Source organism: Syngnathus leptorhynchus, chromosome 3 (assembly GCF_054491065.1).
Source record: "Syngnathus leptorhynchus isolate UIUO chromosome 3, UIUO_Slep, whole genome shotgun sequence".
Classification (NCBI taxonomy): Eukaryota; Metazoa; Chordata; class Actinopteri; order Syngnathiformes; family Syngnathidae; genus Syngnathus; species Syngnathus leptorhynchus.
Genome location: NC_141197.1, coordinates 14,427,369 through 14,449,191, shown reverse-complemented (window position 1 = coordinate 14,449,191; position 21,823 = coordinate 14,427,369). Strand labels below are relative to the sequence as shown.

General features: G+C 42.1%; 1 protein-coding gene across 1 annotated transcript in view; it reads right to left on the bottom strand.

The window, feature by feature from the left end:
* The window catches only part of ush2a (Usher syndrome 2A (autosomal recessive, mild)), a 113,395-nt gene that overhangs the window by 47,289 nt on the left and 44,283 nt on the right, over positions 1 to 21,823 (bottom strand). Inside the window, exons 37-54 of the mRNA XM_085907901.1 lie at positions 21,487 to 21,711; positions 20,306 to 20,386; positions 18,788 to 18,976; positions 17,662 to 17,802; positions 16,759 to 16,834; positions 16,141 to 16,226; positions 14,949 to 15,108; positions 13,608 to 13,770; positions 13,385 to 13,532; positions 10,792 to 10,949; positions 10,158 to 10,305; positions 8,745 to 8,900; positions 7,486 to 7,633; positions 6,557 to 6,699; positions 853 to 1,355; positions 613 to 779; positions 323 to 489; positions 168 to 256 (exon numbers count right to left, since the gene is read on the bottom strand). Of these exons, the coding sequence (XP_085764027.1) occupies positions 168 to 256; positions 323 to 489; positions 613 to 779; positions 853 to 1,355; positions 6,557 to 6,699; positions 7,486 to 7,633; positions 8,745 to 8,900; positions 10,158 to 10,305; positions 10,792 to 10,949; positions 13,385 to 13,532; positions 13,608 to 13,770; positions 14,949 to 15,108; positions 16,141 to 16,226; positions 16,759 to 16,834; positions 17,662 to 17,802; positions 18,788 to 18,976; positions 20,306 to 20,386; positions 21,487 to 21,711 (2,948 nt within the window). The remainder of the gene's footprint in view (positions 1 to 167; positions 257 to 322; positions 490 to 612; positions 780 to 852; positions 1,356 to 6,556; positions 6,700 to 7,485; positions 7,634 to 8,744; positions 8,901 to 10,157; positions 10,306 to 10,791; positions 10,950 to 13,384; positions 13,533 to 13,607; positions 13,771 to 14,948; positions 15,109 to 16,140; positions 16,227 to 16,758; positions 16,835 to 17,661; positions 17,803 to 18,787; positions 18,977 to 20,305; positions 20,387 to 21,486; positions 21,712 to 21,823) is intronic.

Below are 21,823 nucleotides of genomic sequence, written 5' to 3'. Positions count from 1 at the left end.
CGACAAGCAAAGACAGAGGAATGAGTGTGACATTGCTTTGACTTTTCAACACTGTCAATCTCAGAGAGAGTGGGATAGATGCACAATTACACTTTCTTGTTTTGGGTATTCTACAGTTGAAGACACAAAGACACAGTTAATGAAGGTTACGTCAAATTAGCGATCACCTGTAGTGACTCCGGTCCCAACACGTTGACCCTTGGCGGAGTAACACCAGCAGGTCTGGAAGGTCTGGTGGTGATACCCACCCAAGGTCCTGAAAGTACGGGGATACGGAATCATTACCTTTTTACTATGAAATGCCTTGCAATTACAATCTTACCTGTGGAAGTGCCAGCCTGATTTTGGAGAACAAGTCTATAGTGATAACGTGTCCATGGACTAAGTGCTGATGAGGAGTCCAGAAAGGAAAGAGGAAGAGGGTCTGGAGGAAGATGGCCTACAGTGGAGATCTGTTCCGTCCCAGCAACTCTCCGTTCAATTAGCCACCTTTGCCAAGATCAGAAATTCAGCCAGCAATTATAGTCAAGGTCAAGAGCTGCTAAATTCTAATTGTTCCTGGATGCTTGAGTTGCATGTTTGCAGAGTATAATATATATGATCATGTCTCACCGCTCCAAAAGTCCATTTGGGTTTTGTGGTGCACCCCAGGACAGAAGCACCGAGGTAGGGGTGTCAGAATAAAGGTGAGGTGCCGGGAGGCCTTCAGGAGGAGCTGGCAAGGTTCGAAAGTGCAGAGCTTTGGACACGGTGCAACCAACACTGGTGCAGGCTTCCAGCTAGACAGTTGAATAAGGATAAATTTATCAAGTTGAACAGAAGTTCCACCATAGTCAGAGAGCCGTTATTTACCTGAAGGTGGTAGGAGTGGTATGGCAGGAGGTGAAGGAAGGTGTAGTTTGTGGTGTCCCCTGAAACATTAACTGATGAAAGGGATGGACTAAAACCTGTGAGTGGGTTTGATGAATTGGTGGAATGGAGGACATCTTGATTGATTAAACGTTCACTATTCGGTCTGCTTGAAGCGTATCCGTTGTGAGTCACTGCTGGGTTTTGATACACCTCTGAAAAATCTGTCTGGTTGCCCTTTGATCCAAGCATGGCAACATTTGATGCTGGCTCCGAGTTTTGACTTGAGTACAGATGATTCTGTTCAGTTTTTGGATTAGAACGAAAGCTCGAGTTAGGTTCCAAATTGGCACCAGATTTGTGAATTAAATCAGACATATTGCCAGGATGTAGACAGAGGCTGTAACTTCTTATCATGCCATTTGGCTGCGGGGGCGGGACCCATGTGATTGTCACATTTCGAGAATGCACCAGTGCAACAGTCGGAGGGTCAAGGGGACCTGGACCTGTTGGGAAAATGGAGACAAAATAAATGGACACAATTGGAAAGCAGTATCAACATCTTAGAATATAGTAATTTCTCTTATACAATAAGCAAGGCATTCACAAATCTATTTTGCATTTAATTGAAAAGTTAAAATAAGTACTCTGGGCTCTATTTTTGTAGACTGCACTGCACCAAGTGGGCACATTTTTCCTTTTTCTTTAATCGCTCCTGGAACAACTGATCATTTAGTGACTTAAAGTAGATCAGCTTGGCGCAGATCTAAGTTGTGGCGCAGTGAATGACAATGTTTTGTAGTTTTCGATCTCTACTGCCGCATCGTACTGATACATTCTGCCTAATTTTCATTAAGATTGAAGAAATGTACCTAATCAAGAATCCAGTAAGTGCAACTGGCTTGTATACTTTATGTGTGCCAAAAGACCTGTGAAAATGTTACGTCCTTTCCGTCACAGGGCCTGCACCACACCTCCTCTGGCATTTACATGCCACTGTACTGTATGCACTCACATACTTGCACACACACACAGACACAGACACACACAGACACACACACACACACACACACACACACACACACACACACACACACACACACACACACACACACACACACACACACACACACACACACGATGCAGAGAGCAATAATGGGGCTCTGTGAAGGGCAAGCAAATCAAGGTGACTGAGCTGACTGAGGAAGCGTGCTGCGCCACTAAGTGGTAATGCTAACGGATTTCCCAGATGCAGATCTCTGTGTGCATGCATACTAGAAGGGGAAGTATGAAAGAAGATGAGCAGTCGAGAATACACATGTATGACTGGTTGAGGAGTCAAGTACGAGATCAAGCACATGTGTATGGATATGCCATTGGCTGTGTGTGTTGTACCAGTATGTCCCCATTTTCGGTCACCTGGAATGAACCATAATGACTTTTTTCTTTGTTTTTAATATCCTTAATCATCAATCTTTGAAGATACTTAGAATAAGGAAACCTTGATTTTGCAAAGTGAACTGCTGCAGTGAAGTATAAAAAACACTTGAACCAGGTTAAAGCCTTTAAATCTTTTTTTTTTTTTAGAAAAAAAAGGAAGCATGTTATGTAGCGTTGCTTTGTAGTTAGGGTTTTGAAATACAGTAGATCTTTTTTGACTTGAAGGTTTTCTGACAGTTGTCAATAATGCAAAAACTCTAACTACTCCCCGATCTCGCGCTACCTCCCTCCCAGTCTGTCTCTCTCTCTCTTCCCTTTGCTCTCCCTGCTAAATAAACAATGCAGCGAGTTGACCTTTTGGGTTAACAGGTTTTTATGCTAGCTCTACTCAGCACTCACACTGATTCAATTACCAGCAAAGGACCAGTGAACCCCACGAATAAGCGAAAGCCCGTCTTGCTGACTGTCTTCTAGGTGCATGTCGTTCTCTTACTTGCAGTTTCATCTCCACAAGTTGGGACACTTCTCTTTATAATCTAACCATATGGATAATTAGACATGCCTCTGTCCGGAGGAGTAGCCATAGTCAATAAGAAAATTAGGGAGAGCGGTATGTTCTTTACTCTAACATCGCTCTTGTGTTTACAATACAGGCACATTTTTAGTCATTCATTTCAACAATCAATCATGGATTTCAACTTTCAGGCCATCCAACAGTCTTTGAAAGTCAGTCACCTTGATCAAACCTCGCCCGCACACAAAGTAACCCTCGTCGTTGCCACCCTCCCCGTTCCCTCTCCTCAACCCCCCCCCCCTCCAAGTGTTGAGTGTTATTTAAGCTTTACTGGCGCGTGTAAAATTCTGCAATTTGAAGGGCTGTTAAGTTTTTCAATTGAAATTTTCATTTAAGATGCAGGTGATGCTTTTTTTATTTTTTTTTTCATTTTACTGACACTTTACTACACTCCGGATAGGAGGAAAGGGGCGTTGCGGGAATGTGTGGTAAGCCCCCCACCACACTTATTGTGGTGTCTTGTTTTCCCCGTGATCGTCTCCGTTCCCGTACCTCGACAACCCTGAGTCTTACCTTCCTCCTCTATCCTCACCCTCCCTTACACCTCCTCTCTTCAGTAAAACATGGTAGCAGAAGGCTAAAGCGGGAGTGTGGGGGCCACTGAGCCCTAAATCACATTTATAAGGATTTGGTTAGCATAGTAATAACACAATCAAGTGACAAGAGGCGAGGGAAGGGGGAGGGTCGGAGACAGTTTGCATCTATGTACGTATAGAATTATGGTCCTGGAATCCTTTGTGCATATCTGCTGCATTATTATTATTATTATTATATTTGCCATAATATCAGTATGCCTACAATTCAATATGTAACTATATGTATCAATATCATTTGGTTGCACGCGAATGCGGGTGACAGGTTTTCTGAAGGTGGATGGAGCAGCTAAAAGTCAGAACGGAGCTTTAGCGTTATCGGCACGCTTACGAAGCCGTGTCAAAGCGTGACAAGCAATAGTGTGGGAATTTACATCGCATTTCATATCTTTACTTCCTAATGTCGACGTTGCTCGAGGAGACGCTGAGACGAGACGGAAAAAGAAGCCAGCGAGAAGGCGGGATACGTTTCCAAGGTCACGAGGTTGATTTGTATCCCTGACATGGAGAGTATACCTAATGTGCATTATATCCTTTCAAGAACTACGACTGAGCAAGTAACTCCGAGTTGTCAGTCATTCAAATTTGTTTCAATAGAACTTTCAGCTGCTGACATTTGAGAGGGATTTATATAATTCCTGCTAACCTTCAGACCAATCTGTGGGATATAAAAGGGGAACCAAACATTTGAAAATCATATATGGCATTAGACTCAAATGTGTGTCTTAGCCAGGGCATGAAATAATTTAAATCAGTGAAGTGGAAGACACATTTCTACAGGTGACGGATAAAGATTCTCTGAGAAAAAAAAATATTATATGTTGCTGTCTTAAATAATGGTAGGCTAACTTCATGTTATCAAAATATATGTCGAAAAATAGCTGACAAGGGCAAATAAAAGGATTTGCAGACAATGTTGAGGCGCCACAATAGGAAAAGCAAAACTGTTGACCGAGTGAAGTGATTACAGATGATTAAAAATGTTAACCTTTCACAAAGCCGGTATACGTACTCTACCTTACCAGCAATCTACTAAAGGATTAACCCTTTTCCCAGAAAATCACAATAAGCAAATCATTCATCATATGTTTCTTTTTTTTTTTTTTTTCCTAATCATCCTTTTGGATACTCAACACAATAAGGCATGAAAAGAAAACCCAACTACCGGACAAAAGAGTGCGCCTGACTAGCATGAAAATGAAAATGCTTTATTAGTGCAGTCACTTCATCATTAAACAACATGGATTCTTTGTGTCGTGTCAGAAACTCTCACCTCTCCTTTTCACTCTTTCCTTTCAATTCAATTTGGTGAATTTAAAAACGGCCACTACCTCACACATACGCTCGAATCGTCTGCACGCTGTCAAATACTGCTAGGCTGAGAACATTTTGTCAAAACGGCGCTTTTAATCAGTCTTTCCAACATGCTAGAACACACTCATACTTGAATACACAGCAAGGCACACACACACACACACACACACACACACACACACACACACACACACACACACACACACACACACACACACACACACACACACACACACACACACACACACACACACACACACACACACTCTCTCTTAGATCACTTAGCTGGTGCGAACATGCGAGTAGACAGAGGAAAGGGAGCTGTCCGACACGGCCGGAGTTTATGTTCACAGGAGCCATCTGTCTGTTCTGCAGCGGCAGGAATTCATAGGGACCAAATTACATTAAAAAAGATGGATATAAAACTTTAATGGAATGATAAAAAGGAAAGGAGGAAACGTGGGTCCCTCCATTTCTGTGTTCCGTCATTAGGCTTCTTCTTTCTTCCCTCCCCCATTTTTGGCTGCCGTTCCTTGTTCTATACCTTTGCTCTCTTTCTGTACTCCAATCTTCTCTTTATTTCTGATCTTCTTCTATTCTGTCTATCGCCACTTGTAAATAGTTAAAGGGCAAGTCAGTCAAGTAGGAGAGGTGGAATTCTGTTGAAATGTAAAGAATACTGACAGAGGCGAGAGGAGATGAAGAGGTGAGGAATGTGGAGAGAGGGGAATGGAAACCTGTATTACATAGTTTATATGAATTTAAAAATTCAACATTTGGTACACCACAATAGAGTATATATAACAAATGGGTCAGCAAGGTTACGGTTCACAACCAAGTTATATTGGAGTTAAACAAAATGGAAAAAGTATTGAACACAAAGAGCGTGTTTGAAGGTGTGTTTCGCGATTATGGTCGCCATAATCATGATTTTTAGAATATGCAAAAGCTGCTCAACCAACTGCATCTAAAAACTCATGCTCAATTGAATTTAAGTTTGTGTGAAAAGGTTTGGTGACGTCAAGGATTTGCACTCAATAGTTTTCTTCTTCACTCTTAAAATGAAACGTGATCTCGAGTTATATTTTTGATGTCTATTTTTTTGAGTTGCCAGACAAAAAATCAAATTACTGCAATATTTCATTTTTTTGTTCCCGATAATGGGCACCCACAAATATGTAACCAACACTTGTGAAGTCTGCTGCATCCCCAAGACACACACTCTCAAGTATAGCTCTGTTTGTTACAATTTGTGTTTTGAATGTCAATCTGAATTCCAAGTCGAGGGAAATGAGAACCTAATTTAACACTATAGCACATCCGAATTGTGCGCGTGTGTGAGCCTGAAAGCATCAGCGTGTAAGGTGCATTTGTGTTCACGTGAGCACCGGCACTAGAATTTGTACAAACATCTTGTGTTGCGTACATGCACACAGATCAAACGTATGCAAATCCCAGCCGCTTAATGATTATGTATGCTGCAATAATGTGCCACTAATTAATATATAACTTTTCACAGAAGAGGCTGCACCAGTGGCTAATATGATTCTATTACCACAATTAGCCCACAATGACACTGGCGAGGTCACTCACACAAACACACACACACACACACATACACACACATACACACTGTACAGTACACTAAGCAGGTCTCGCTTTCTCACTGTCAGGTTCAGCCGGTTCATGTCACTATAGTAACTTCCTCATCTTTGGGTTTCCCCTTTTTCCCTTTTTTTTTTTTGAGTTACTCCAAATCCATAAAGAAAAATCACTGTGTACTTACGGTCCTCTGCTGTGCGGAGGGTTTCCCAGACACCTGCAGTCTGTCCATGTGTGTGTGACACCACAAGTCGGAATTGATACTCGGTGTACGGAGAAAAGCCCGGCATGTTGTAAGAGAAAGTATCCTTCGCGTTTTCCAGGAGCCTGATAGTGAACAAACCAACAAATACCATCAATGGCACACGTTTCATAAACCTGCTTCAATAAACAAAAGATAGCAGTTATAAATGAAAACAAATAATGCCTGGATGTTTTATCAATTTTACCATTGTGGAAAAGCTATCCATAGAGCCTCTAATGAACTCAACATTAATGCAAGAGCACTCGTATGAAAAAAATGGAATGGTGATAATCAAGTTTTCATTAAAATCCACAGACATTTGTCAGCGCTCCACGAGACATTCAATCAACAGTTCGGTAAAAGAGGTATCTCCCTCCGTTAATTGCATGAGCCATCCTCATTGCTTTTAATCACATGGTACCCGCTTGGCTCTCATGTATTCCTACACGATGAAGAAAAAGCGGGGTAAAGTAAGAGAGCCTTGTCATAAATGAGGGACCAGCGGCCATTTAGCATTAGATGGACACAAGGGATGAATGAATGAATAAATCAGGGAACAATGAGATCTGCAAAGCAGAAGAAGAGGAGGGCATGCTTGTCTGATATATAATACATGTACCTAGTCATTTATTTATTACCACAGAATGAGAGCCTCCTCTTCTTGGATTAAATTGCAATTTGTTGTCAGGAAGCATGTAATGAATACATATCAGATGCATAGCCTCGCTCGCTTTATTCGGGCTCATGTTCTGTACCCGTCTGTCTCCTCTGCGCTCTGCGATTTCTTTTTTGGTGGCTTTTTGTCTTCACCTCATCTAGTTCAATCTTACGTCATTTATTTGCATGCAACATATTTTGCTCCACCTTGCCTTATCATAGCTTTCTGGGGTGATGTCCTCATTTGAAGGCCGTAGCGAAGAGGGCCCGGGGCGTTGGCGCGGGCTGGTTCGGACCAAGACACATTTAGACTGGTGCTGGTAGCATGACTGAGTCTCAAGGTAGACAATCCGTCCGGAGCTGAAGAGAGAGGAATGGTGATAGGTGGAGGACGAGAGAAAGGAACAGCATGAGTACTCCGTGAGTGCATGTGGTATTTCTTGGACTCATGTTAGAATTCCAAAGAGTTCACATAATTTCGCCTCCCACTACATTATTATAAGCCAAAATAACATATAAAAGATGAACTGACAGCACAAGCGGTCTCTATTTGACAAACATAGGAACTCTTCAGCGGGTCACTTTTATTCTCAAGAGTGATCAAAGTATTTGTGCTGGAAAATGACATATCAAGTCAGGGTGATGACCACACTCTTGGTAGCAAAGGAGGGGACCCGAGGATAGACGGGATGCAAATACGAGAAAAGAAGTGCGTCGGTTGTTTTGACTGCGTTAAAATAAGAGACGCTCTTTGGGTACCAAGAAGTGACCCTTCAATCAAACACTCTGGTCTGGCGCGACTACAACCACACTGATTGCACAAGTCATCTTAGCACAAGGATGGCTATTAGGCGCGTGCACGCACACACACGCACACGCATACACACGAGTGAGCCTTTGTCTCTCTCATGCTGCGTTAGCAGGTACAATATCAGAGGTGTCACTAATCGTTTTAAACTATGCACTTTTATGTTCACTTCTCTGGGCCTGCTCTCCTCCTCCTCTCCTCTTGTGTCTCCCGCACGGCTCGCTCGCCTCTGTTCTTTCTCGGAACAAGGACGCATCAAGACAGTTTGCCTTAAAGACGTCTAAAGAGATGCCAGAGGCGCAGAGGTAGAAAGCCGGCTGGAAAGAGAGGAAACGTCTGCTATTTAAAATTTATACTTTCTCATGTCTTTGTTTTGAACTTGAACACTGGAACTTTTCCTGAGTGGGTCTTTTGTTGTTGAAGAAATGGGCGAGGTACATTTAGTCTGTGTTCAACTCTTTGGTTAATATGAACTAAAGCGCAAATGTGTGTTCTTGTTCCTTCAATTTGGACTGATCAGCTTGAACTAAGGTGACTTGTTGATGCACATGGAAAGTTATTATTGGGAATAGTGAATGAGATCAAGCAAATTTTCCCAGTGATGAGATTTGAGGACAAGCAAAGTCAGATAGTTGCCAAAGAAGCTTTATACATTTGCTCTACCTGCAGGAGACGTAGTCACGCGAAGGGTCGGGCTCTCGACACACCCCTGAGTGTTGCAACCTTCCACCCAGAAACTGTAATCGGTGTACGGCTGCAGGTCCGTCAAAGTCAGCCACCCGCCGGCAGCCGTGCCCGCGTCCAGCGCCGCGTCGCCATCTGATAGACGACAGATAAGAAAAGCGGCGTGAGAGGACGTCGACAGCCATTTTGGTCACGCTGCCATTTATTTATTAGCGTCATCCATGTGATGGCGAGAATGTGATTAATAAAACATACGCACGTGGAACGGGGAAACGGAGGCGGGAGAAAGGGTTGAAAAGAGACGAAACTAACTGGGAATGATCAAAAGAGAGGTTTCCATATTGAGGTTATGCAAGGATAGTCAAAGAAAAGGGATCAGAAAATCCCACAATGGAAGCCTATCCAATATATTTAGATGGACAGACGCACACAAACACATATCAGGCCTGTGTGAACTGATGAAGGCACCGCGTGTATCAAAGCAAGACTGGCTTACGGGGAACTAGAGCGAGACACCATCTCTCTTTCTTCTGCATCTCTTCCATCCCTCCCTCCCTCCACTCGTTTTAATCTGTCTGTTCCTGAGTGAGGCGCAGATCAAACACTGACTAGAGTGCGTGCGTGTGTGCGTGCGTGACTTGATGAATCTGTGCAAGTTAAAGGACCACTGTGCCAGTTTGTGGTTCTTTTCTCATTTTGTTCAATTTCCTTCTTCCCACCTTTCTGTCGACTTTTCTTGTTTGCGTTGGCTCTCTTTCCACTGTTGTTGTTTGTCATGTGTTGCTTCGTTCCGACTTGCAATCTTTTTCCAACGCATCTATGGAAGCGGGAATCTCTCATCCTGTTGTTTTACAGCAACTTGACTTTGTTCTTCACTCAATCTTCATACTTTTGTTTTCTGTTTTTTATTTACTTTGGTCTCACGAATTCTCCCCAAGATACACAGGTGAAATCATTTCTCTGTTTTTTCTCCACCACCACAACAATTTGATTATTCTTCTTATCAGGCAACATGTTTTTTTTTTTTCGTGACTTTCACCCAAAGTTATCGTGTTGGTATACAGAGTCATTTTCTTGTGTTTTACTTATTTGCCCTGAATTTATTCTCACAGAAAAAGCTGAACATGCTGAAGCACTGAGCTTAAAAAAAAAAAAAAAAAAAGTTATGGTTGCATTGTTAAACTAAACAACCTCGTTTTTTGGTTTCAGAGGAAATAACAGAAACGGAAATAAAATATGTCACATCATGACGAGTTGACAATATAGCAATTTGACATCATAAATTTTGTGCAAACTTTAAAGTATATTTTTTTCCTGTGAAGTATCTACAATTTGAGATTCAACTGTATCAATGGTGAAAACGTAAATATTCTGCTTAAATATATGAATTACCTTGACTTTTTTGGTGTAGGGAGTAGCTCATATAGCCATTAGGTCGAGGTGGTGCAGTCCAGCGGGCTCGTAGTGACCGAGAGCTGTGATTGGTCAATTCTAGCAGTATTGGTCCTTCGGGGGCCATCTCTAATGTGCGTACTTCCACCTGATTTAAAAAACAAAAATCTGTTAAAAGTGCAGCTATACAACTTAGGCTCTTTTCCTCTATTTGACTTGTTCGCCTGCGTCAGCTGTTTTTCTTTGACCGCGTTTGACTAGATACAGCATCCGTATTGGGAAAATGCCCCAAAATACGGCCTGTCGTCAGAGGCATCGTTGAGCAAGGAGTGACATTTGCCGGCAAATGTCAGTGTCGTCACGGCGACCCTCGTTATTGAGCTGAGAGAATCGATCACCTTTATGACACCCGGCAGCACGCACGTGCACATCAATGCGCAGAGGTTTTATAATGCTTGCAATAAGAAGACCCATACTTTGGTCAACCTTATTCAGAGGAGGAATTTTGGCAACATCTGCAGTATGTCTCCAATTCAAAACATTTTTCAAAAAGTGAAGCCAGTATCTTAAAGATTAGATTTTTGTTGACAACATGAAGCAACACATAAATGTGAGCCAATATCATCTCACTTACCATTGGTCCCTTGCCACAGCCACGCGCTGTGCACGCCTGCAGCCTCAGGACGTGTCTGCTCCACGGGGAAAGCTCCGTCACCTCAAAGAAACTCTGGGAGGAACTGGCGTTGAATATAAGAACACTGTCCATCCAAAGGCCGTAGCTGATTATGATGCCTGAGGAGAAAAAAAAAAGTGATTTAAGAATGCAAAGCTTGATATACTGGTGATTGTACTTGGGCAAAAGTATTTGGACACCTGTCCATTCTATCTACAGGAAGCGAAAAGCAAATAAAATATAGAGTTGGATTGTGTCAAGAAAAAGAAAATAAACTGGGACTTGATACGTGTCATTCAAAGACAAAGACAGCAGTAACACAATGGAGGGATTTAAAGAATAACCAAAGAAAGACCGATGCCATGCGCTTGCTCACACATACTGGTGCCATTAAGTATGTGTGCATATAAACTACACACGGACACGAGATACAAGACTAGGCCAAGCGCGCATAGACGCTAGCCCAATAATTACATTACATTACCTCCACCTAATAAAAAAAAAAGGAGAATGGCACCCAAATGTACCTTTCCTTCATAAAAATGCATACTGCGGGGGCTCAAAAGATCAGTGGTAAGAACTAAGAGTCTACTCTGCTTTAATCATGTGTGGGTTTTATTATTGCTCAATACAGATACACACACCTATCAGGAAAATGAAGACACAAAAACCCTGTGGACACCGGTTACATCAGGGGAGCTCTTAATGTGGCCAATCACATGCATGTGAGGGTGTCGCTATGTTTGTGTGTGTGTGTGTGTGTGTGTATGAATAAGCCCATATCAGTATAGGCTGTAATAAAGACAGGTTGGGAAATGAAGCAGCCAATGCATAACAGGCTTATTTCCCCTCTTTGTCTGCGTGTTGCCCCGACCTAATCCCCGAGAGGATTATCCCCCACAAATCCCCCTGGAATTGGGGAGAAGGAGGGGAGAGAGAGAGAGAGAGAGAGACAGGACAAGTGAGGGGAAAATAATACAAAATCTCACTTCTCTGTAACCATTACCATTGTCATTTTCATTTCTTGACAAAAAAAAAAAAGAGAATGGAGAAAAGGGCGTTGCGCTCCTCTGCCTTTTTTTTTTAAAGTTAATAACTGAAAGCTTGTTAACAATGAGGAAGTCAGGTAATGGTGATTAAGTGTCTCCCTTGTTATACATTTCTGTCGTCAGATGAGGAAAGGTTTAAGTAATTTACCCTGGCTAATATGCGCACACGTCACAGGCGTTATGGAGCAAAAAGCACTTATGTGGCATTAAGCCTAAAACACACACAATCCACAACGCACGCGGACGCACACATTACGGAATTACACATACGTTAACGAGCAAGGCAATACCATTTGATAATATACATTGGGATGTTGGAAGCTGTGAAATTGGCTGGCAATTCCTGACATGGTTTTCCTCACTCCATTTATTTGGTTTTGTTATCACACTGTAGTCAGTTCATCATGACTATGTCGGCGTATTGTGCGCTAAGTGGTTTTAGTCAAAGCTACAGGAAATCTTTGTTATGAAAACTGAATCTCATACATACATTGAAATGGATTCATAAATCCTGAGTGGGAGAGAGAGCGAGAGAGAGAAACACAGAGAGAGAGAGAGAGAGAGAGTTTCCTCATCTTGACAGAGGTAAACAATTTGTTTTGAAAGAAACCAAATATTTTGGGAATTCTTGACTAAACTCAAACTCTGGTTGAAAAAAAATGTGAAAAGCATTCAAGTAGTTTATTGCTAATACTATGGCACTGCAGGTGACAAGCCCAGATAAAAAAAAGACAACCGTGATGGTTTGCGTCAGGAAGGCCATCCGGCATAAAAACAAACTATGTGAGTGACTTATAGAGGCGAGTCCTGATAGAAAACCCGAAAGTCACAACATTGAAGCAACATTGCTAATCCCGTTTACTCACACACCAACGCCAGACAAACATAGAAGGGTGCAAAAAAATATAAAAACTCATAATTCATAATAATGTATTTAGTGTCAAGTTTTTCAATTTTATGCTGTGAAAATTTGTGGAATTTGAATTAAAAATGTATTTTAACTGAATCAATGCTAAATAAGTTTAAATGCAATTGTAATTTAAAACATTGCGCATTGAAACTACAATCTTGTGTGGCCTCAATTCTCAATCAAAGTACACAAAGCAGGTCTGTAGCATCCAGCACATTTTAATTGGCTGCGGGACAGATTGAATGGAAGTAAAAAGTACCAGACAGAGGAAAAGGGGCCAAAAAGGAAAGGCTGCAAGGAGATGCGCTCCAGCATGCAGTTCTCTTCTCAGTCAAAAGGGAGCACTTTTCCTCCACTTAAAGGAGCAAAGGAAGGCAGCGTGCTCTTCTCGCACGGTATGGTCTCCTGGTTTCTCCCTCTCGCTCTCTCTCTTCATACAATGCATATTCATATGATTCATATTCAACCATGCTTTTTAGCCCACATGTGTGGTCTCAACATAAATGTCTTCTACTTGGATGTTCTACCATGGATGGGGGATCATGATTGCACTGATGTAAGTCTCTACCCCCAAAAAAATAAAAATACGCCTCACCATTTGGAGTATCAGGAGGTGTCCAGCTGATGTGCAGAGCATGCGGGGACAAAGGGGTGACCAGTGGTGCCGGGACATTCTCCGGGGTGCTTTCCTCAGTGACAACCCGAGCGGAGGGGCTTCGTGTGCAGCCTCCGCCTGTGCAAGCCTGAAGCGGACACACAAAAACAGGTTCAAGGATTCAAAAGAAAGGAAGGATTGAAAACCAAATCAAAAGACTCACAGCCACTGTGATGGTGTAGGCCGTGCCAGGGGTGAGGTCGCGGAGCGTGTGCTCTTCAATAAGTTTAGAACTGTTGTGGACTATGGTAGGCTCCGCCCCATTCTGTGACACCAAGATGGAATAGAACTCCAGAACACCATTGACCTGAGAGGGGCGAGACCACCTGATGATGGGGAGAATTCATTTGTTACCAAGTTTACCCTTTCAGAGTGCTTCAAACAATAAAGTCAAGTATTTTGTGGAATCAGACTAGGAAATAACAAAACCAATAATCCATCAATTTATCATATTTCTAAAATTCATGTCAACCCCTGAGGAGGCTAACTCCCTTTAGGGTGTTTGCAAAGCGGTGGTAATTTTAAACTGGTTCCGCCAGTTGCGGGATGACTGATAAGCATGTGTTAGCACACAATTAGCCGCTTGGACTAATATATCACATTCTTTAAAAGATTAATACTCTGTCGAGCGACACTCAAAAAGCTTGATGTTTAGGAAAGCTAGCATTTCCCTGTGCAAATATCTTTTTTTGTGATCCGAGGGCAGAGGATAAATCTGCTGATATTGCTTCATCCCCATCCCGGAGCCTCCCTCAACCTTTCTCACAGTCTCTCACACTCACTTCCTTCTATTTCCTCCCCTCCCCGTCAAGCTTTCAATTAATCACCTTTCTCCCTCTTCATTTTTCTCATAGATGTTGCACATTTCTGTCTTCCTCGGCCTTTCTCACAGACATAATAGGGAAATATTGACCACGTGTGATCTTTTGACCCCTGTCTGTTGTCAATGTGCTAACAAGGCAATACATACTCCTTCCCACAGCAGGTGAATTTAGAGCCGAAATCACCCGCGGAACACCAGTTTTACTATTTGCCAAGACGTTTACAGATTTAGAACGTGTTGAAGATGCAGTTTTGGTAACTAATACAATTGTACACAAAACATTTTTCTTAACGTCATCTTCTAGCGTCTGCTAATAAATAATGTAAAAGGAAGAAACCAAATATTGTGTTTGCCTGCGTTTAAGTGTTTTCCATTTCCTATAACTTCTCGTGGATGCGCCGCACTCGTAAACACGTACACAAAGTCCGGCGACATTTCCAAATGACCAGGACGGTAAAAGGTGTAAGAGATTTATCTTCCTCTCTCTAGAGAGGAAAGGTCAAGTGCAGTGTGTCAAGTGAATATTCTGCATGGTAAACACAACTTCAGAAGGTCACCACAACGCTGCTGCCCTTTCCCTCCTTCTACAGTATATGCACAGCTATGAGTCGCCTTTATCGCTCTTCCATCCCTTCATGCAGTCGCAATTTTCAGAAAGTGTCAACAACAGCGAGCGCTTACTCCACCAGAATGGTCCGCGAGTCGAGCAAGGTCAGAGTTGGCGCTCGTAGCGGGCCGGGAGGAAGCTGAGAGGTCAACACTGTGACCTTTGAACTGTTGGTGCATCCCACAGCAGTGCATGCAGACAGCAGCAGTACGTGAGCGGTATAGACGCCAAGCCCTGAAATGCACAGCGAGGCGGCGTGAAACAGACGCAGAGGATGAATGATGGCATCGTTTCATAAAACTAATCCAAGCATGACAAGAAAGCGACACGTCATAGCCACAATATTAGGTACACTTGCAGTAGGAACACCAAATAAAAACGCTGTATTGACTCATGCAGTCACCAAAATATTAACATAGCAGTGTTTATATTGTTCTCGTAGATTGCATTTACACGTCAAAAAAAAAAAAAAAATCTGCTTTTTTATTGTATGTCTTTTGTACCCAACAAAGTGTCCTGTGAGGGAATTTTTTCCCCACTGTCTCTCAGGCCAAATTGCAGCCCCCGGATTATTTGGACCAAAATATTCCTTGGGTTTTTTTTGTGGTTGGTTGTTTCTCATTGTGTGTCACAGGCGCTCCCGTTGCCCCTCCCTTGCATAATTACTATGTCCATAATCCTTCCAATCAACATGAACATCAGACACATTATTAAACCAGTATGAATGATATATCTGTTGCCTTCATTGACCCAAATAGACACACACGCACTGTATAATGTAATAATTGGGGCTAATTTACTCTATTCTTATCAAAGATGAGGACATTCTTTCTGCTTTGTGTAGAATGTGTGCTTTTATACTTATGAGAGCTTCTGGATTTTATAACCACTGTCTCACTATGTCTTTATTTGCATCCGATGTCTCAGGAGTGGATCATGTGTTTTGTCCCCGTTTTAAGTATCTCATGTGAACATTTTCTAACTGTGTGTTGGCAATTGGGCCGTTATGTAGTGTTCTTTGTTTCTCTGCTACCGCAGTTTCAAGTGTGTGTATTTTTAAAGTGCTATCCCCATGGTAAGAATAGTGATGCTCTCGTTTGGCTCTTTCAAATGCAAATAACCTCCATTTTGCAATTCCTCACTCCCGCCTTCTTTTTTTTTTTTTTACACTACGGCTGGGTCCTGAGGCTGAGACATGCACACACACACAGACACACACAGACAGACACACGCACACACACACGTGCATTATTGCTCTCGGCATACCGGTAATGTTGTGGTGTCCCTCCTCCCCGCTGTAGACCATTTGGTTATTCTGATAGAGGCGGTACTCTGTGATGATACCATTGGGCCTATCAGTGGCACAAAAAAGTCAGATGGGGAACATTCTTCACGAGTTAATACTGTCTTAAATAGTGGCTTTTAGATTCTTTAAAATTATCATTTAAACACTGGGAAAATAATCCAAAGGATAAAAAAAATAATATAGGCAGAAGATAGTATGCAGTATACTGTAGTGAAGGATATTATTATTAGTAGTAGTAGCGCCATCAACTAAAAATATTTTCATTGTTGTTTATGTAATAAGAACCCCTTAATTTTAATTTTATTGAATACATACTGGTGACATCTCTATGCCTATAATGTGACGCTAATCTAAATTAGGATTGCTTTGCCTTGGCAGGGTTTCCACTGTAATGTGCGATATTCAAGGTACTGAATGGAATTCTGCATTTGCTGCAAACTCACAGTCAGTTGTCACATATTTAACCAACTATTAAATACCTGGAAAGCCAATGATCCGCAATATGGGAAAAAAAACAACCAAGATGAAATTGTGTACTGTATCCAAGTAAGCGCTGTGTATGCAGATGTCTGTGTTACCTTGCGGGAGGTTTCCAGGTGATAAAAAGAGCTGATGGTGAGGAGAGTGCAGTTGGAAGAAAAACAGCGTCAGGAGCTGACAATGAAGAAAATGAATATATTCATTTTTGACATAAAAAAGTTAAAATATGAGTTAAGTTCAAAGACTGATGTCACCCAAAAATATTTCAAACCCAAATTAATTCAATGCGGGACATTTGCTTTGTTCTAAGTGTCAGAAGAGGCCGGAATTGTGGCAAGACAACTTGAGGCTGCTTCACCACAACACCGAGTATCGAAAAGTAGATAATCAAAAAGCACATCGTTGTGTCTGAAATCACTCGACTTGCTTGATCAGGCTCTGTGTGATCGCCCAATTTGCAATGTGACACCGGTCCTGGAACTTTCTATTTTTTGTACGACTGCTGTCCTACAGTGTCCAGACTGATAAAAAAAAACGTTAAAAAAACCTCACATAATCCCGAATGTTTTATTATTAATTTTTTTTTAAGTTGAGAAAAATGCTTCTAATCTTAATTGGAAGTGAGGTTTTTTTATGCATGTGTATTTTTTTTCCTTATGGATATATTCTGTCTTTAACACCGTCCAGTATCTTAACTCAAGACTCAAGGTGGATCAATAGTAATCTTTTTTTCCCTCTTTTACTTCAAATTGATTTTTGCTACATCTCCGCTGACCCCAACTGTCACATTAACACCCCAACAAGACACGCTAGTCCCACGGCAGATTCATGTAGAAAAAAAAAAAAGTATCTCACTGTGCCACTCAGCAAAACGACCTAACTAGTCCTTCCATTTATCCTCATTTTCCCTCTGCTGTTTAGTTAAATCTTTTTCTTTCGTCTTACAAATGTCAAATTTGTGTGTGCGTGTGCTCGGTCTACGGTGAAGTGTTTGGTCGTACCTTCCTCTGGAGTTTCGAGGACTGATCTCAAATCAGTAACATCAGAGTGCTCATTGCTAAGACTCTCTGTGCAGCCAGACGCAAAACAAGCACTTACAGTGACCACGTAGTGAGTGGCCGGAGTGAGACCGGACAACACGCCTGGAAAAGAGGACCACTGACTTAAAACTGAGAAGTGACTTTCAAAGACAACCTATAAAAAAGACTTTGTGTCTTAATAAAACAAAATATTCAAAAGATACATATATATATTTTTATACTTTTGGACTTTGGCTGTAAAATTCCAATTCCCTTAAACGTACTAACTGCATGTATTACGCTTTCTGCTTGCGTGTGTGTCCTGTTCGTGAGGTTGATGTCGCCAAGTACTTTGGTCATCAGCTCTGTGACGCTGTTGCTATGTAGAAGTACGTCAGTTGGCAAGTAGAGTGTCCTTTTATTGTTTTTCTCTGTCCCCATCCACTTTTTCACTGTTCTTCCCACTCATCCTCAGTCAACCTCTACTTGTCTGATAGAGCCTCGCTCTCTCCTTCTCACTCTCCCTCTCTGGTTGCCGCCCGTCTTTTAATTCAATTAGAGGCCAGGGCCCCACTCCACTGCCATTACACCCTCATTTGCGTTCTGTGTTTTCCAACCGTTGGTGTGATTCCACAGTCGGATGTCGAGGCCGTCATAAATTAACAGGAAGCCTTATCACGGATGGACATTATGTCTGGCAAAGAGCGAGGGGTGGGGAGGGGACATCGAGACGATTGGGAGATGCTGAGAACGACTGGGACACGGGCAAGCTCATCTTCATATTTGCCCGGAGACATGGAAGCGTGGATGAGACGGGCGACGAATAGCAGGAGCGGACGGCGTCATCATCGTCGTCGTTGTCGAAGATGAAGTGAGGAAAGATCGAAAAATGAGAGAGAGTTGGAAGGAGCCATGCCAAGGTATGACATCATGGGGATAGTCTTGAGTGTCTTGCTCCAAATGAAGACGGTCGGCAAATGCTGGGCGCTTGCCAAGGAGACATTAACGGGTTTGCGTTTGTCAGGAAGACCCCACAGTGAGTGAAAAGGACAGTGGCGATGTGTTTTCACAATAAAAGTTGGGAAAATAACATGTAAGAACATTTTACCTGTGAAGTTTCCATTAGCCAGGTGTACGGTTTTGATCGGCGGCATCTCTGGCTGATCTCTTTGGTAGGCTCGCAACTCGTACCTGTCAATCACACCTCTGACATCACCAGTGGGTGGAGCCCAGCTCACCTTGGCACTGAAGCCATTCAGACTCTGCATAGCAGAGGGAGGTGGAATGGAGCTCGGTACTAGAGCGAGAGAAATAGAGACGATTATTTGATGTGCTGAAAAATACAATAAAATGGTTTCATTTTTGGAGGAGCAAAAAAAAAATAAAAATAAATTAATATTTAATTTTAAGGTAGCAAAAAAAGTAACAAGGGACAATCATTCCCGTTTCTGACTGACCAATTAAAAAAATTACGTCTATTAATGGAGAAGAAACAAGAGAAAAATACACTGTGGTGGAAATGGCGTTAGGTGCCAATCCTGCTCAAAATAAAGGCAAAAAAAGGCAAAACAACAGGTTGGAGGTACAAGAGGTTAAAGTAAAAGCCTTCCCCATCTTTACATGCTTTAATAGGCCCACTAAATCATGCCTGCTATTAGCATAAATAGTATTTATGAGAGTAGTAACTTTTTGAGCGCTGATTTAGTAGAGCCGCCCATTCATTCTGGGCTATATTTCACTGTAATCAACCTCCCTCCTTTTCAGCCGCACTCTCCTTCCCTTTCGGGACATGCCAGGAGGGCCGTCTACTGTCAAACCAGCCTCATCCTCTTCACTTCCTGTCTCCATCCATCTTTGCGTGTTTCTATACATCTGTCGTAAGTCGTCGCCTATTCTCGTCCCGGACGATTTACAATGTGTTGACGAAACAACTTCAAGAGAATGCTAAACATTGTGTACATTTTTTTTTTTTAACACCACCATGGAGCTCTTTCATCATTTCTGTCTGACATGCAATTCTTTAATGGAAAATACTTCCAGAATCACAAATTATTTTATGACCTAAGAGTAATTTCCTCCCGATGCCAATACTACTTCTCCACTTTCACTCCTGCCATGATTACTCAATCATTTTGCAGCTTTTTCCTCCATTTTCATTCTCACTGTCCCTCCTCCATAAGCGCTCACCTTTGCCTCTCAATCCTCTCGGCTCGTCTCTTCCCTGGCTTCTTAATGTATTTATTAGCACCTCCCCTCCATTCCTCTGTGTGGTCACAGCACAGCAGACCTACCAGTGTATCGTTCACTACTAATGAGCAGCTTTATATTACACTAGGGAGAAGTCGGGCCATTCTGGGTTAACAGCCTTTTACTGGGATGCCCTTTATAGTGGCTTTATCAATCTCTCATAGCGTCAGGCGCGTGTAATATCACTAGCTCGGGATGACTCTCACATACTGTACAAGATGTAGTGTTTTTTCTTTTTTTTTTTACCGTCCAAAATCTCTTGAGAACCCGCAACAGGTGGGAATAGTTTGCCTTGAGTCACAGCAGGACTAAAACTGTTTTGTAGGAGAATTTGTGAATGGAAAAAAAGTCGTTCAATTAGATAATAATATTGTCTTACCTTTGCCGCAGCTGCGTCCTCTTTGCCAAGGGGAAGCTGTCCAGCCTCCTGCGCCCAGAGCTATGATTCTGTACAAGTATTCTTATGTATGTGTGAATGCACATGGCAGCAGGAGGTTAGGGGGGGGGGGGAGAGGCATGAAAAAGATTTTCGTTACACTAATCTTCATGAATGTAAAAATAGTCCTATTCTATATGGGAGGGAAAATATTAAGGGAAGGAACAGCCCATGATCATAAGCGTATTCCATCATGTGTCAGATGTGATGGCATCGGAATGTATGGATGCTAATTGAATGGGCTCACTGGTGTTTTATGGATGATGTGACAGCTAAATGACAAGATTAATTGAAATGTACATAAGACTTTACAAAACTGACCAAACTGAGCAAAAATAATGAAAATACTGGAGCTAAATATTTAACAATGAGGGAAACCAGTGCATATTTAGAAGGAATTTATTTATCTTCATGGTATGAATATTATATTATTATTATTATAAATAAAAATATTGTCAGAATTTTATGTACGTGTCCCTTGAAAACATTTGTCATTCTGCTGACAGAAACCCTGCAAAGGTTTAGCAAGTTCCCTCATTGAACATAATTCAGCGGCCTTCTTGGTGAGCTTCATATTCATTTCCCTTGACTTTGCCCCACACATTTGAATTTGCATTTTCAATTTTAAAACACAGCAAAGTAAAAAGTGCACTGCACCGCCTACAGCCCACGCAAGGTCAAATGTAATTTTGGAAAATGTACGTATGTGTGCGAGACTGTCTGTGAAAGCCACGTAAATCTCCGCTCTCAGTAATGTTTATGGACCAATGTCATGCTGAAAAAGCCTGATGTTCAGATGGTTTTTTTTTTTCCCTCAGAGGACCAAGGGAGCCCAGCTAACCCATAAAGCTCCAGCATTTATCTGGAGTGGCTTGGTGCATACCTCGTATTCAGTTTATTTGTTTTGATGTAATACATGTATGAGATAAAACTTGCAGTTGTCAAAAGAGTTGGTGTCCTTGAAATATGCATCACATGTTGGCCACAGAAATTCACATTCCACTGAGGAGATTCACCGGTAATTGCGGGCAAGTGTGACATCATACTTCCCAAATGCACTCATCTTATACAGTCTACGGGTCAGACGGAAAGAGTTGATGAAAAAGATGATTTGCAATTCTTACCAGTGAATGGCTGCAGACTGTAATCAAAGGCGTGTGTCTCTCTACCAGTGAAGGCCAACACTGAATCATTCCCCCTGCAGTTGTAACGACTTTCACTGTTAGGACAGCCGTCGAGGTAGATTCTAACAGAGCGTCCCGAGGCTATGGAAAGATTAACGCTTTGACTGACAGGAGGGCTTGTTTTATCACTTTGAATGGTGAGGCCTCTTATGCAACCTCCAAAGCCTGTGAGGACGGACAAGGGAGAAAGGGAAATGGAGAGGAGAAGAGGATAGAAGAATGAAGTTTGGGTCTCAGTATTGCATCTGTATTCTGTATTCATCGTTTTATCAGATAT